The 16,104-nt window shown below is 47.1% G+C and overlaps 1 protein-coding gene across 1 annotated transcript in view; it reads left to right on the top strand.

Moving 5' to 3' along the window:
- Window positions 1-16,104, top strand: part of cpvl (carboxypeptidase vitellogenic like) — a 152,155-nt gene that overhangs the window by 108,431 nt on the left and 27,620 nt on the right. Inside the window, exon 12 of the mRNA XM_038797278.1 lies at window positions 7,786-7,968. Coding sequence (XP_038653206.1) covers window positions 7,786-7,968 — 183 coding nt within the window. The remainder of the gene's footprint in view (window positions 1-7,785; window positions 7,969-16,104) is intronic.

The raw sequence follows: 16,104 nt of genomic DNA, 5'->3' as shown, positions 1-16,104 counted from the left end.
AAGTGGCAGGAGATAAAACAAGAACAGCAAACTGTTGCATTTATAGTACAAAGCATTCCAGAAAGCTTCACATAGGTGTCATGAAAAAAAACCCACTGAGCTCATGAAGAATATGAGGGGTGGGCAACCAGATGGGTTTTTAGGTGGGCCTCAGAGAGGAATGGGACAAGGAAGTGGAGAATTTTAGGGCAGGTATTCCAGAGCATGTGGCCATCAGCAGAAGCCATGGTCACAGGTCACAGGAAGAGACAAAGCGACAGAGAACATAGTCAGAGGAACATGGGGGAGTGGCAATTCTAGCAGGGAGAATGTAACAGAGATATAAAGGAATGAGGCTGTGGAGCAATTTTAAAAAATAATGTTTTATTTAAGGTGAAGTTGAACTGAAAGCCAATTTTAATAGCAAGTGGACAATAATGGAACATAGGACCATTTACAATGTCAACTAGCTTGGGGGCCAGGAATTAAAACGGGAATTACAGTGAGGAAATGAAACCTCTCAGAGATGAGATGAACTTAGGGAGTGTAGATGGGAGAGAAATTAGAAAGAGAAAGAGATGGGATTCAGGGTTAATCTCCTGAGGGGAGTTTGGTTTAAGTAAGAATGGGGAAGGGAGGAAAGCAGTGAATGACTTGAGGGGAACCTCCAGGTGATGGTGTTCTCAGGTATCTGGTGTTCTCATCCTTCTGGGTAATAGTGGTTTTGGCACTTCTGGCTGGAGATTGTTGCAAATGCTTCAGCCTTGGTCTTTTGCACTGATGTGCTGTGCTCCTCCTTTGTGGAAGATGGGGATATTTGTGGACCTTCCTCCAGTGAGTTGTTTAATTGTCCACCACCATTCATGGCTGGATGTGGCAGGACTGCAGATCTTAGATCTGTCTTATTACTTGCTGCTTATGCTTTTGGCATGTAAGTAGTCCTGTGATGTAGCTTCACCAGGTTCTCATCTCAGATTTAGGTATGCCTGATATTTCTCCTGGAATGCAGTCTTGCACACTTCATTGAAAAAGGATGGATCCCCTGGCTTGGTGGTAATGGTAGAGTGGGATTATACCAGGCTATGAGGTTGCAGATTGTTGCTGAGTACAATTCTGCTGCAGCTGATGACGGCCCGTAACCCACCTGAATGCTTAGTCTTGAGTTGCTAGTTCTGTTGGAAATCTATCACATTTAGCACGCTGATAGTGCCACACAACACGATGGAAGGTATCCTCAATGTGAAGATGGGACTCACTCTCCACAAGGACTGTGTGGTTGTCACTCTTGCCGATCCTGCCATGGACAGATGCATCTGCGGCAGACAGATTGGTGCGGATGAGTTCAAGAATGTTTTTCCCTCTTGTTGGTTCACTCATCAGCTGCTGCAGTCCCAGTTTAGCAGCTATGTCCTTCAGTACCTGGCCAGCGGCCAGCTCGGTCTGTGGTGGTGTTGCTGAGCCATTCTTGGTGATGAACATTAAAGTCCCCCACCCAGAGTAAAATCTGCACCCTTGTCATACTCAATGCATCCTCCAACAGGGAGGAGTACTGATTCATCAGCTGAGGCGGGGAGTGGAACATAGTAATCAGCAGGTGTCATGAGGCTTCATGAGATCCAGCGTCAATGTTGAGAACTCCTCGGGCAACCCTCCCGAGTGTATACCACTGTGCTGGAACCTCTGCTGGGTCTGTCCTGCCGGTGGAACAGGACATACCCAGGATTGTTGATGTTGGTGTCTAGAATGTTATTTGTATGGTATTATTCCTTGACACTGACAATGCCAGGCTATTTTGCTTGACTATTCTGTGCGACAGCACTCCCAATGCTCCAGATGGTAGTAAAGAGGACTTTGCAGGGTCGACAGGCTGGGTTTGCCATTGTCGTTCCTGGTACCTAGGTCGATGCTGGGAGATCGGTCCAGTTTCATTCCTCTTTGTTTTCTTTGTAGCAGTTGAATACAATTGAGTTGCTTGCTAGGCCATTTCAGAGCAAATTTAAGAGGGTGGCACTGCCAATGTGACACTGCCAAGAAAGCCCTCTGGGGAGCCACATTAGGGGTTCTCCTCATGTGTGTGGAGTGGGGTTGTCCCGATATCTGTGGGGGTGTCCCCAGTGTCTGTGGGGATGGTTTATTTCAAATGCAGATTGGGGTGCCCTTTAAAGGTGGCGCCCCAACATCTGTGGGGCCAATGTTGCTGGCCCTATCAGGTTCCGCCCCATCAGCATGACAACGGAAACCACGCCCCCAGATTCTCTATGCACATAGTGCCAGGGAATCTGGAGAGATAACATGGCTGTGCAGTTGAAGACCTACACGGCTATTTTTTCGCTGAAACTCATACACTGATAAATTATCAGAATGTTCCATCCTGTGTCTGCTTCCTTTAACGCAACAATTTTCCATTTAAGCACAGGAGTTGTAACACGTGCTCTTTTCCCTCCTGCTTTCCTACTATCCAAAGCTTCCAGGTGAAGAGGTTTATTTCTATTTTTTTCAATTTATTAGTGTTTTTCAAACTTTGTTCCCAGCATCCACTTTGCCAACCTTTGCAATCTATGCCACCCACCTTTACCACCCACGACCTTTACCACCCACACCAGCTGACATTTGCGACACACACCACATTCTCTTACCTTTAATGCAAAAGGGGAACCTGCTTTGTCCTCATGATCTCACTCCAATCAGGTTTGCAGGAGAAGAGGGCAATGCGCGTATCAGGTGCAGACATCAGCCAGTTCCTTTGTGCCGTCTTCATCTTTATGAGAACGGGAAATCCAACCTCGCTCATGTAGGTCGTCGTGAAGGTCAATAGCAAGAAAATGTTTGTTTTACTCAGCACTAGATAATCTGGAAGATGCTACTTCAGAATGCTGATCGCTTCATGGGCGTGTTTTTAATGTGCTATCACAGGTCAAAGTACAGCAGTATAGTCTTTTCATTTGGAGTCAGCTGTAAGTTAATAACTGACTCTGGGGTCTCAACCTCAAAACAAATTTTTCTACCCATCACTTCTCTTTCAAAATCTGAAATTCCAGCAGCACGGTGGTGCAGTGGTTGCATTGCTGCCTCACGGCGCTGAGATCCCAGGTTCGATCCCTGCTCTGGGTCACTGTCCGTGTGGAGTTTGCACATTCTCCCCGTGTTTGCATGGCTTTTGCACCACAACCCAAAGATGTGCAGGGTACGTGGATTGGCCACGCTAAATTGCCCCTTAATTGGAAAAAATGGATTAGGTACTCTAAATTTTATAAAAATCTGAAATTTCTCTTCTCATTCGGCAGTAATTTCCTGCATATAACACACATGGGGCAGGATTCTCCACAGCACCGCGCCAAAATCGCGTTCGGTGTGGGGCGGAGAATCCAATTACACGCCGAAATCGGGCCCGGCGCCGGTCTGGCGATTATCCGGGACCTGAGAAGCGGTGTGATCGCGGAGTACGCCGCGCGGCTGGGGGCCCATTGACAGAGGCCTGCTCAGTGATCCTCCGCTCGGACCTGCCGCATTCCAGCTAACCACCTATTGCCGGTCGGGATGCTGGCGTAGGGGTTGCGCACTCAGTCCACGACCGCCCTGGTGTGGGCGGGCAGATCGAACACCGGGAGGGGGGGGGGGGGCCTTATAGGCAGGCGGAGTGTTCTTGTGCACGGTTAGATGCTCCGGCGTGCGGCCAGTCGGGGGGAGGGGGTGGGGGGTCTGATGGTTGCGTCTGGCTTCGCGGTCTAAGTCTGCCATGGAGCTTGGCGTGGCCGCTGGAGGCCCAGCCGCCGTGCGCATGCGTGGACTCCAGAGCAGAAGTGCGGGGGCCCATATCCGCAGCTAAAGCTGCGAGATTTACTCTCATGCTAGCCCCCTGCAGGGCATTGAATTAGCTATACTTTTTTACAGGAATCAGTGTATTTATGCCGGCGTGGAGACATAGTCCCATTTTGGGAGAATCCAGTCCGTGGGCTTTGCATCCTTATTTGCATTGACACAATTGACAAAACCATAGCTCAATAAATCATCTTCATACTGCTTTGTTCCCAAGTTAAGTTTCTTCTTTGTAAGCTGTTAATCAGAGGCCCTAGAGCTCTGTACAGAGCTAACACCAATGCTGCTCTATCCTGCCCTGGACTCTCCTTGGCAGCACTCTCCAGCAGATTCAGAAGTGAGATCTTGCCATTTGGCACTCTGCCTATTTCTGTCTCTGACCGTCTCTTTCTTGTAACAAAACAATCGCTTTCACAGTCCTCTTGCCATTCTTGCCATCAGCTAGAAAATGGAAGACGGTCTCCTCCATGATCTCGCGCCAAAAGCACGTACGTACAGAGCACTTGACACAACCTCATTTTGTTCTTATTTAAAAGCCGGTAGCGCCCGTCATTCTCAATTTAAGTGCCAGTAGCGGCTTCTTCTCCTGGGATCAGGACCATGGGAATGCTGCAACCGATTGTTCCACGACCCTCCCGATACATGCTCGCATCCCACACGCGGGTCGTGACCCACACTTTGAAAAACCATGGGCTGGATTCTCCGGTCCGCCAGATGCATTTTCCGGCACAGAGCGCCCCCGTCGGCAGCAGGATTCTCCAGTCCTGCAGCCGGTCAATGGGGTTTCCAATTGTGCCCACCTCACGCCTTTGGGAAATCTGCGGGTGTGTGATGCGCTGCCGGCGGACTGGAGGATTTCGCAATCGGAGAATTCCGCTGCCAGATTTAGTATACTAGGTTAAGTGCTCACAGTGCAATTTTCTCTCCATCGGGAAGACTAAACGCAGGTTAAGTGACTGTTTTATGTAAGACCACCATTCAGATCGTAAGCGTGGGCCCAAGTTTCCGTCACCTGTCATTTTAATTTTCCACCTCATTCCAACTCAGATATTCCTCCTTGGTCTGCTGCTGTTGAAGCTCAAAGTAAACTTTTTTTAAAACATTTTTTTTTTTAAATTCCAATCAAGGGGCAATTTAGCATGGCTAATCCACCTACTCTGCACCTCTTTGGGTTGTGGGGGGGAGGCCCACTCAGATAGGGGGAGAACGTATTAATTCCACACGGACAGTGACCCAGGGCCGGGATCGCACCCGGGTCCACGGTGCTGTGAGGCAGCAATGCTAGCCACTGTGCAACTGTGCCACCCCAACTCAATGTACACTCAAAGAACAGTACCTCATCTTTCAGTTAGACATATGACACCCTTCTGGTCTGAGCATTGAGTTCAATAATTTCAGATCATATCCCCTTTTCCCATTTTTTCAGAGAACAATTGATGATGACTTTGCTGTTTCCATTTATACCTCCTCCAGACCTAATTTTTGTTCATTTAGTTGTGCTATTACCATCGCCATTTGCCTTTCACCTTAATCCCTTTTGTCAGCTAATCTCTCCGGTCTTTTACTGTGCCACAGGCCTTCAAGTTCTTTCTCCAGCTTTCCACCCTTTCTTTCTTCTTCTACTTCAAGTCTATTATATCTGCAACTTGTCCCGGTTCAGACGAAATTTCATTGACCTGAGACGTTAGCTCTTTTTCTGTCACCACTGACGCAGCCTGAACTGCTGAGTATTTCCAGCATTTTTGGTTTTTATGCAAGGCCTGTTCTCAATTGGTAAAATTGATCATTTTAAAATTGGATGTCAGGAGCACGTTAAGTTTGTGATTACTTCCCTTTTGCTGTTTATCTTCTGCTTTGTCGGGAAACAGGGGCGAAATTCTCCGACCCCCAGCAGGGTCGGAGAATCGCCTGGGGGCGCCTAAAATCCCGCCCCCGCCGTGGCAGAGATTCTCCGCCACCCGGGAAGTGGCGGGGGCAGGAATCTCGCCACTCCGATCGGAGAGGCCCCTGCAGTGATTCTCCGGCCCGGATGGGCCGAAGTCCCGCCGCTGGGAGGCCTCTCCCGCCGCCGAGGTTTAAACCACCTCTGGAATGGCGGGCTCAGCGGCGCGAGCAGGCCCCCGGGGTCCTGGGGGGGCGGGGGGCGATCGAACCCCGGGGGGTGCCCCCACGGTGGCCTGGCCCGCGATCGGGGCCCCCCACTCAGACTCCGGGCCAGTGCCCTGGCTGCACTATTTTCTTCCGTGCCCGCCACGGTCTTCGCCATGGCGGAAGCGGAAGAGAACCCTACATCGCGCATGCACCGACAGTGACATCAGCGGCCAGCTGCCGCTGACGTAACTGCTGGCACATGCGCCGACCGGCGAAAGCCTTTTGGCCAGCCCCGCTGCCGGGGGCGCCGGTTTTTTGCGCCGGTCTTCTGGTGGCGACCGCTCCGGCGCGGGGCTGAGTGACCCCTGAGTGGTTGGCGCCACTCCCCGACTCTGGGACCCTCCGTCACGTCGGGTAGGGGAGAATGCCGCCCCAGATCATTTCTGTCACACAAGGATAGAGTTTCACAGTTACAAATTTATTTCTTTATAAAGTCTAAACTTATTTCTTATGATTTTGGGTGGAAAGTTGTCAGTTCCTGACAGTAATTCATAGATTGTTATCTGTGCTAATTAGGCCTCTCAGGCCTGCAGTGCGTAATGTACTTTAGTTTCTGCCTTGTGCTCACGGATCATTTGATTATTTCCATATTGCACATGCATGCAACAGCTGCGAGGCTTTTGTATGGAACACTTTGCAATTGATCTATCCTTCAGATACAATTCTTGAATGTACCATAGGTTTTCGAAAGCAGAAGAAATTGCCATTTCATCCAAGTTATTGGTTTATTTTAACATGAATTATGCATGGTGTTTAAATATGTTATGGGGCAGAAAGTGGGCGAGCAACTTAACAGCAAATTGTATGGTGAAGCGTCACGATCCAGATTATGGAAAAAACAACAATTAAACTTTTTCAACATGGTTTACATTTAAATTTGTCAATTTGTATACTTGATGGACTGGAGTTTCATTCTCGAGACAGGTAGCAAAAGTTGGGAAAATTCACGGTTTGGCCCACCTGCATCAAGAGAAAGTGCCTGCAAGGTCGGGATTTTCATTGTGGGGGTGTGTGGGTGGGTATGGGCTGCAGTCGGGCCAGCTGACCTGGGAAAAACTTTGTAGTCAGGTGCCGAGTTGGGCTGTTTAAAAGGCCCACCTTGGTGTTTATGGGACTTCACCTGAGTTAAGTTAAAAACAAGCATCTCAGCCCTTACTCTACCCCCCCACCCTCATACCAGACACTACCCATGATACATCCATGCCACCTCGTGCCACGGTTCATTGATTCTATACAGTGTTTAACGTGTGAATGGACATGAAAGCGTGATAGCCTGGCATGGAGGGCATTAGGGACCATAGGGGCTATTTCGAGGCATGAGGTGGTATTGGTGTATGAGTGGGCATTGGGGTTATTTGAGGTTCATAGCTTGGCATGGGGTAATCTTTGGGGGCATAGATTGGCATGAGGGCCATAAAGAGAGATCTTTGAGCTTACCTTTCAAGGATTGCTTGTGCAGATTATAGTTCACAATGCTGCTGAGGTGCTGTGAACCCCATGACACTTTGAAAGTTAGCTTGACCCTTTGAAAATTGTGGAGGACGAGGACATGCTTATCCCCACAATGGAGCCGGCCTTGTCGGCAGTTCAGTGTGTGTGATATTGTCCTGGATCAACCCATGCCGTTAAAAGGAACTCCCGAAAATTGGAAACCCCGGGAGGGGGGTCAGGAATCCCAGAATGAGGTCTGGGCCACCAGCATTAAAGGACTGCTCAGTCATCTCAAGTCAGTAAAACTCCAGCCCAAAATTCTAGTTCCTTCAGCATGTACTTTGTTCAAATATAGCAGATATTTGTGAATGTCCTTCTTATCTACTTTTTTGGATTTTCTTCCTTTAGGTATTGATGTATAGTGGACAACTTGATGTAATTGTGGCAGCTCCTTTAACTGAACGTTTTCTGCTCACTGTGCCATGGTCCAAAGCTGAGGAATTCAAAAATGCAAAGCGATACTTTTGGTTCATCAATCGCAGTGACACTGAAGTGGCTGGCTACGTTCGAAACGTTGGTGACTTTTATCAGGTACCATGATCACAGTAGTCTGCTGAATCTTTTGAGAGACCCCAGAGGGCACTTGTGGCTTTGAATTTTTGGGCAGGATCTTCCCCACTGGCTTGAAGAGCCTGATGAAAGACTCAACTGAGGGGTGGAGGAAAACCGGTTCTTATTTTCTCCAGATAGCCCAATTAATGGTGAGAGGGCTGGCTCCCCGTTCAATTGAGAACAGCAGGAATCGTCATAGAATCATAGAATTTACAGTGCAGAAGGAGGCCATTCGGACCATCAAGCCTGTACCGGCTCTGGGAAAGAGCACCCTACCCAAGCCCACACCTCCACCTTATCCCCATAACCCAGTAACCCCACCCAACACTGAGGGCAATTTTGGAAACTGAGGGCAATTTAGCACAGCCAATCCACCTAACCTGCACATCTTTGGACTGTGGGAGGAAACCGGAGCACCCGGAGGATACCCACGCAGACACGGGGAGAATGTGCAGATTCCGCACAGGCAGTGACCCAAGCCGGGAATCGAACCTGGAACCCTGGAGCTGTGAATCAACTGTGCTAACCACTATGCTACCATGCTGCCCCAACGTGAAGCTGGAGGAGCACCGGGATTGGTTCAGAAGAAGCAGTAAACTGCCCTTTCGTTGAAACGAAAGAGTGGGTGCTCCAAGATTGAGACGCCCCGCTCCAACTTTTTAAATTATCAAATAAAAAATGCCCTTACTCACCAGGCCGTCATTATTGGAGAAAATTCCAATTGGCCTCTGACAATAGTGGCTGTATTTTTCCCGGGTTTGGCAGGTTCCAGAGGCACTTAAGGATGGCAGGTGGGACACTGTTGAGAAAGTCCCACTGCCATTTCTTGCAGATCCTATTTTTTCCAACGGGTAAGGGGGCTGGGCATGAATCACAAAGGCGGGAAACCTGAACTCAGTGCAGTCATTTTAAATGAATGTTCAGTGCAAATGTCACTTGTCAGATCCCAATGTCACTGTTCCAAGGCCTTAACCCACAGTGTAGAACTCACAAATTTATGGAGGAGGCTTAAAAGCTCTTGAAGGGCAGATAAGGTTTGTTTAAGTGTCATGATCCTAAGGTATTTAAATTCCCATCCCTTTGAACATGAAAAAGGTAAGCTCCAATTTTCAGTTACAGTAAGAAAAAATCCACAGCTGAAGGGCATTGGTTGACAGGACATCTTGTGTAGTTTTGAAAACAAACGTTAGCCATCTGTTCCTGCAGCTTGAACAGAGTTCACTGTTGGCATTTCACAAGGCTTGTTATTGTGATTGTTGGCTGATCCAAAGAAAAAAATCGCAACCAATTATCTCAACGGGGGACTGAGTTCACATTTCGGTCGAACATTTTAAGAGACTATTAAAGGATTAGTTGCCTTTGATGTGGTTACTGAATAGAAATTTTCTTGTTTTTACAACAGATTGACCACTTGAGGTGATTTAAAACCGTTGCGCTTCATGAATGAGTTTTTTTCAGTATCAAGTATGTTGAAGTGAGAGCCGTCTTACTTTTTGTTGGAAGTTTTTTTTATGTCTACATGGCTCCAGAGGTATGCCGGTGATACTGGGTGAATGGCTATGGGGGTGGCATGGGGTTTTTGTATGAGAATAGTGGTATGAGGAGGCATGGAAATCACAAAGGGTGTATGAGATGGCATGTAGTGTCGGTGGAGGGTGTTAAGGGGTGCGGGGTGTAGGGTCCAAGAACTTCTTATCCAAATTGACTAAAGTCTCAGAGAATCAAGGCGAGCCTGACCAGCCAATCTCATCTATTTCCCTGGCTGCTACCTAACAGCCTCTGGACATGATAGGCTTGACTTGATCATGTCCCTGCCTTCTTGGAGTGAAAATCATGCATGTGTGTGTTGTTCCTATGGAAATGGGTCTGCCAAATTAGGAGATTTGCCACCTCGAGCTTCCGGCCTCAAAAAGCCGATCCTAGGTCTAAATAAGCCATTAAACAGCTCTTATTAGCTTAATGTATGTCAAATTGGACTGGATTAGATTTGATTTATTGTCATGTGTACCGAGATACAGTGAAAAGTATTGTCCTGCATACAGTCCAGACAGATTGTAAATACACAGACACAATGTAAATACATAGACTCGGGCATCGGGTGAAACAAACGGAGTGTAGTACTACTCCGTAGAGAAAATGTGTGGAGAGATTAGTTCAGTCCATAAGAGGGTCATTCAGGAGTCTGGTAACTGCGGGGTGAAGCTGTTTTTGAATCTGTTAGTGAGTGTTCTCAGACTTTTGTATCTTGTGCCCGAAGGAAGAGGTTGGAACAGAGAATAACCCAGGTGAGAGGAGTCTTTGATTATGCCGCCCGTTTTCCCAAAACAGCGGGAGGTATAGACAGTGTCATTGAATGGGAAGCGGTTTCGAGTGATGGACTGGGCAGTGTTCACGGCTCTCTGTAGTGTCTTACGGCCTTGGGCCGAGCAGTTGCCATACCAAGCTGTGATGCAACCAGATAGGCGGCGGATTCTCCGTTCCTGAGATTGTTGACACCGGGACAGGATTTGTGGACTTCCACGACAGCAAAACTGGCGATGCACCTGGACTGATTCAGCAATCATGGAGGGGCTGGCACCGGCACCACATGGACCACAATCGATTCCAATGAAAAACTGTGCGGGATTCGCCAGATCAGTCATTGACACTCAAGAGGCTGACAAGCTGCAGCCGCATATCCACATTACACTCCCTCACACACTCATACCGGCCAACAAGATGGCACTGGTTGCGCTGGAGTGCGCCCATGGTGTGCGCAGTTGCGTGGCTGCCTTGCAGTCTAAAACAATGATGCTCCATGCCTATCCACCCCAAACCCACAGCTCACCTTCTGGCCAGTCCCCGCCATTCCCCTGGCCCTGGCAGAAGCCCCCGGCCAGCAGCACAACTGTCAGCAAGCTATGGCGATGTTAGACACTTTCCTTACCCCCTCTCTCTCCCTCAGCAGCCATGGCGCCTGTTTCACTATTTTTAAAAGCACAAATGAACCTCACTATTGGGAATTCACCCTAGTGGAGAAAGAGCATCGCAGAGGCCCTGGAGAATACGGGGTCAGGCCCACAAATGATATGCCAACAGCGTTTATTGTATGTGCGTTCTGGAACGCATTGACGCTGCTGTCGAGGCACTGGAGAATTGCAATTTGGCGTGAAATTTTAGCATCAAAACCTATTTTCCGATTCTGCTGTCGGCCGACGGAGAATCTCGCCAAGGATGCTTTCTGTGGTGCATCTGTAAAAATTGGTAAGAGTCAATGGGGACATGCTGGATTTACTTAGTTTTCTGAGGAAGTATAGGCGCTGTTGTGTTTTCTTGGGCATAGCGTTGAAGTGGGTGGACCGGAACAGATTGTTGGTGATGTGCGCACCTAGGAATTTGAAGCTATCAACCATTTGCACCTCAGTACCATTGATGTATGATACTTTGCTTCCTGAAGTCAATGACCAGCTCCTTAGTTTTTCTGACATTGAGAGAAAGATTGTTGTTGTTACATCGCACCACTAGGTTCTCTATCTCCCTCCTGTACTCTAACTCATCATTATTTGAGATCTGACCCACTACGGTCATGTCCTCAGTAAACCAGTAGATGGAGTTGGAGCCAAATTTTGCCACACGGTCGTGTGTGTATAGGGAGTAAAGTAGGGGACTAAGTATGCAGCCTTGTGGACCCCGGTATTGAGGACTATCGTGGAGGAGGTGTTGTTGTTTAGCTTCACTGATAGTGGTCTATGGGTCAGGAAGTCAAGGATCCAGTTGCAGAGGGAGGAGCCAAGTCCTAGGTTTTGGAGTTTTGATATGAGCTTGGCTGGAATTATGGTGTTGAAGACGGAGCTGTAGTACCTGCCGGAGGAGTCCTTGTTGTCGAGATGCTCCAGGGATGAGTGTAGGGCCAGGGAGATGGCACCTGCTGTAGACCAGTTGTGGCAGTATGCGAATTGCAGTGGTTCAAAGTATTCTGGGAGAATGGAATTGATGCGTCTCATGACCAATCTCTCGGAAGCACTTCATAATGATACATGTCAAGGCCACCGGACGGTAGTCATTGAGGCACTGTGGAAACTGGAAATCTGAAATAAAAACAGAAAGTGTGGTAAATATTCTGGCAGGATCTGCAGAGAGAGGAAAACAGAATTACCGGTTTGAGTGGAATATGAGTCTTCTTCAGAACTGACTCAAAGTATCAACTGTTGCTCTCTTCATAGATGCTACCAGACCTGCTATTTCCAGCACTCTCTAATTTTATAACCCTAAATAGTTGTCCATTGCTTGTGGGTGTTGCCACATCACCACCACCCCCCCACCCCCCTCTCCTTTCCACCTTCAGGAAAATGGCCTGGGTAGGGAGTTGCTGCCAAATACTAGCATGCCAGAGGTCAGCTGTGCAAAATGGATCCTCCTGCCCACCTCCCTGCTTGCCCTCATTGGGACCTGAGAATTCAGCCCATTTTATTCCAATGGCCAACGGCACTTCCTGCAGATCCAGCTTTTCACACACAAAATGGAATCTGCATCTTTTCTGTAATCTGTTATTAGCAGAGGAGTTTACTTGAAGATTAATGATGACCCCATTTAAAACAGCTGTAATACTTTCAGGATTGAATATAATCATGCAGAACGGCATGCTGAATATTAGACATGAACAAGTGGCTTTCAGACTACAGCAACAAACATATTTATTTATAACTAAAGAGTGATATGGAACACAAAAATTAAGCAAGTGCAAGATTTGTATAAAGAACCATACAAGAAAAAGTGATTAATGAAGTTAATTATTCTATGCATTGGTTATGCTCGTTGAAACGGGTTATGCTCATTGAATGGAATATGAGTATCTCATTAGTGTTGGTAGCTCTGGTCACTGGCTGTACGGCATCTTTTAATTTCTTTCATGCTGGAGTATTGGGAACAAAAGTCTTTTGCCTGATCAAGCACTGAAATTTTATTTTGGTGACAAACCTCAATTTTTAATATATTGTATAAATGCATTTCCTCACTCGTTTTCTTTCACATAGTTTTTTAAACTCACCATCCTCATTGATCTCTAAAAGCTTCCACCGCTCATGCATTGGGCAAGATTTTCCCACGGGTTGTGGGACCCCGTGTAGGGACCAACCTGGACCCAAGCCTATATTTTCCAGGAGCCAGACCAGGAGAGATATTTTCCCAGGTATGGCTTCCTGATTGGTCCAATTGAGAACAGCAGTTGTGCTCCCAATGTTGTTGGGTCAATCACAGGGCTGGCAGCTACAGGGTCTTGGAGTCCTACCGGGCACCAATGAGGTAGGTCTGAGAACATGAGGGCATCTCAAAATGGAGGCACCTTCAGAGAGGTAAAAGTAATTAGATATTTTAGAAGGAGGAAGATGATGTACCCCATAGAAGAGATGGGAAAGCCCTCTAAGGGATGCAGAGGTGCTGTGGGGCGGATTTTCCTTTCCGCTGATCTGACACTGGGTATGTAGTCTCAAGTACTAATGGTCTCCTGGTCTACTACAGGGAAACAACTTCTGCTGAACTGACAACTTCCATGAGGTGGGGGGGGGGGGGGGGGGGGGGAGGGGGGGGGGTGAGGAGAAGGGGGGGGGGGCTTCTCCAGAAGAGGGCCTGAAAATTCAGCCCTAATTTGAAGGCTTAATATTTACATTAGCTGCCTACCTCCATGGAACGGGCACTAATCCACTTCTGTGAAATTTTACCAGAGGCAGGAATGTGTTAGGGAGCTATCCTTATTTTCGTGGCCCCCACCTCCAACCCCATCCTCACCAGGCTGGGTAAACTCTGCCCTTGAGTTCAAAATCTTGGTCCTCGTTAATGAATCCTACGTAGTCGTACCTCTCCCTACTTTTGCGACCTACTACTGCCTGAAGTGCAAGTGTTCCTACTCCTTTAAAGTTTCATCCTGCCACCTACTGTTACACCTTGTGCAGGAGAGCCGTAGCCAACTTTGCTGAATCATGAGAAATTCATTCTAATAACCATTCCACCCACCGAGTTTGCCCTTCATTCTCAAAAGCCTACTAAAAAGTCTTCAGTTGTGTCTTTGCCACGTTCCCTATGATTCTGTGGTATCACTGTTGTCTATTAAATCAGAGGATTGTGAGTTCAAGTTCCTTGATAGAAACTTGAGCTCATAATCTAGGCTGATATCCCGTTGCACGACTGAGGAAATGTTGAATGTCAGAAACCACATCTGCTCCTTCAGCTGATCTTAGCCAACATCACCAAAATGGATTATCTGTTCAGCAGTTCATTGTGTTTTGTGCCCAAATTGGTTCCTGTGCTTCTGCAATTCAAACAGTGACTGCACTTCAAAAATAGTTTATTGGTTGTAAGGCGCTTTGGGACATTCTGAGGTCATGAAAGGAACTATATAAATGCAAGTCTTTTTTTCTCTTGATGTAACAGTATCAATTTCCTGAATAATTTGTGGGTTAGAGTCATAGAAATTTTAATGCGGGCAATCATGTAGATTAATTCCTGTACACTATGCACTCTGTTTAAAATGCTTTGATAACTGGAACTGTGAAGATGCATCATATTTTACAGATGATCCATTTCATTAAAATTAAAGCAGTTATGGCCCAAATTATGCAGCCCTCAGAAATCGTGTTTCATTACATTTGTGCAAATTCAGAAGCCCACAGATGCCTCAAAGCTCATCCAGATGGCAACAGCTATAAGACAGGAAGGAGGACGGTTGAGATTTTTTGTTAAACCACAAGCAAAATGATGCCATTATGTTTCCACTTTGATCGCAAATTTGCACATGTGCAAAGCATGGTACTGAGTGGTGTGGGAAAGAAACCACAACTTGGAAACTGAATTCAACTTTAAATCATGTAAAGGGAGTGTCTCCTGTGGTCTGTATACAAGTGTAAGCATCTCCCTACACATTGAAGTACAGGTTGTTAATGATGAGTGCTTACATTATTATTCCAACACATTACTTTTGGGATCAGAATTTGAATAAATAAAATCCGTGTTGGTCAAAACAAAAATAACAAAAATTCTCTGAATACACAGTGGATCAGTCAACATCTGAAAAAGAAAGACCAGTTCTTGTTTTAGATGGAGCATTTTATCAAGTAGTTTTTTAAAAATTGTGTGAAGTGTTGAGTTTAATTAAGGCTTGTGCCTGGAGCATCTTCACAGGCAGCACAATGGCACAGTGGTTAGCACAGTTGCTTCACAGCTCCAGGGTCCCAGGTTCGATTCCCGGCTTGGGTCACTGTGCGGAGTCTGCATGTTCTCCCGGTGTCTGCGTGGGTTTCCTCCGGGTGCTGCGGTTTCCTCCCACAGCCCAAAGGTGTACAGGTTAGGTGGATTGGCCATGCTAAAATTGTCCTTAGTGTCCAAAAGGTTAAGTGGAGTTATGGGGATAAAGGGGATAGGGTGGAGGCATGGGGCTTAAGTAGGATGCTCTTTCCAAGGACCGGTGCAGACTCGATGGTCCAAATGGCCTCCTTCTGCACTGTAAATTCTCTGATTATAATAATATAAAAGCAAAATACTGCAGATGCTGGAAATCTGAAATAAAAACAGAAAATGCTGGCTGAACTCAACAGGTCTGGCAGCCCCTGTGGAGAGTGAAACAGAGTTAATGTTTCAAGTACATATGCCCAGCTCTGAAGAAGTCATGTGGGCTTGAAATGTTAACTTTTTTGTATCTCTCTCCACAGATGCAGCCAGACCTGCTGAGTCTATCCAACCTTTTCTATTTTCATAATAATAATCTTTATTAGTGTCACAAGTAGGGTTACATTAACACTGCAATGAAGTTACGGTGAAAAGCCCCTTGTCTCCATATTCTGGCGCCTGTTCGGGTACACAGAGGGAGAATTCAGAGTGTCCAATCACTTAACAGCACGTCTTTCAGGACTGTGGGAGAAAAGCGGAGCATGCGGTGGAAACCCACGCAGACGCAGGGAGAACATGCAGACTCCACACAGACAGAGACCCAAGTTAGGAATCGGCCCTTGGGAATCGACGACTTGGGACCCTGGCGCTGTGAAGCAACAGTGCTAACCACTGTGCTACTGTGCCACCCATATCATCATTACAGCATTTTAAAGAAAGAAAGACTTGCATTTATTGAATTCCTGAGTGCCCCCATTA

This window comes from Scyliorhinus canicula, chromosome 5, assembly GCF_902713615.1.
Source record: "Scyliorhinus canicula chromosome 5, sScyCan1.1, whole genome shotgun sequence".
Taxonomy (NCBI): Eukaryota; Metazoa; Chordata; class Chondrichthyes; order Carcharhiniformes; family Scyliorhinidae; genus Scyliorhinus; species Scyliorhinus canicula.
The sequence above is the reverse complement of the archived record's forward strand: the minus strand, read 5'-3'. Positions and strand labels throughout refer to the sequence as shown.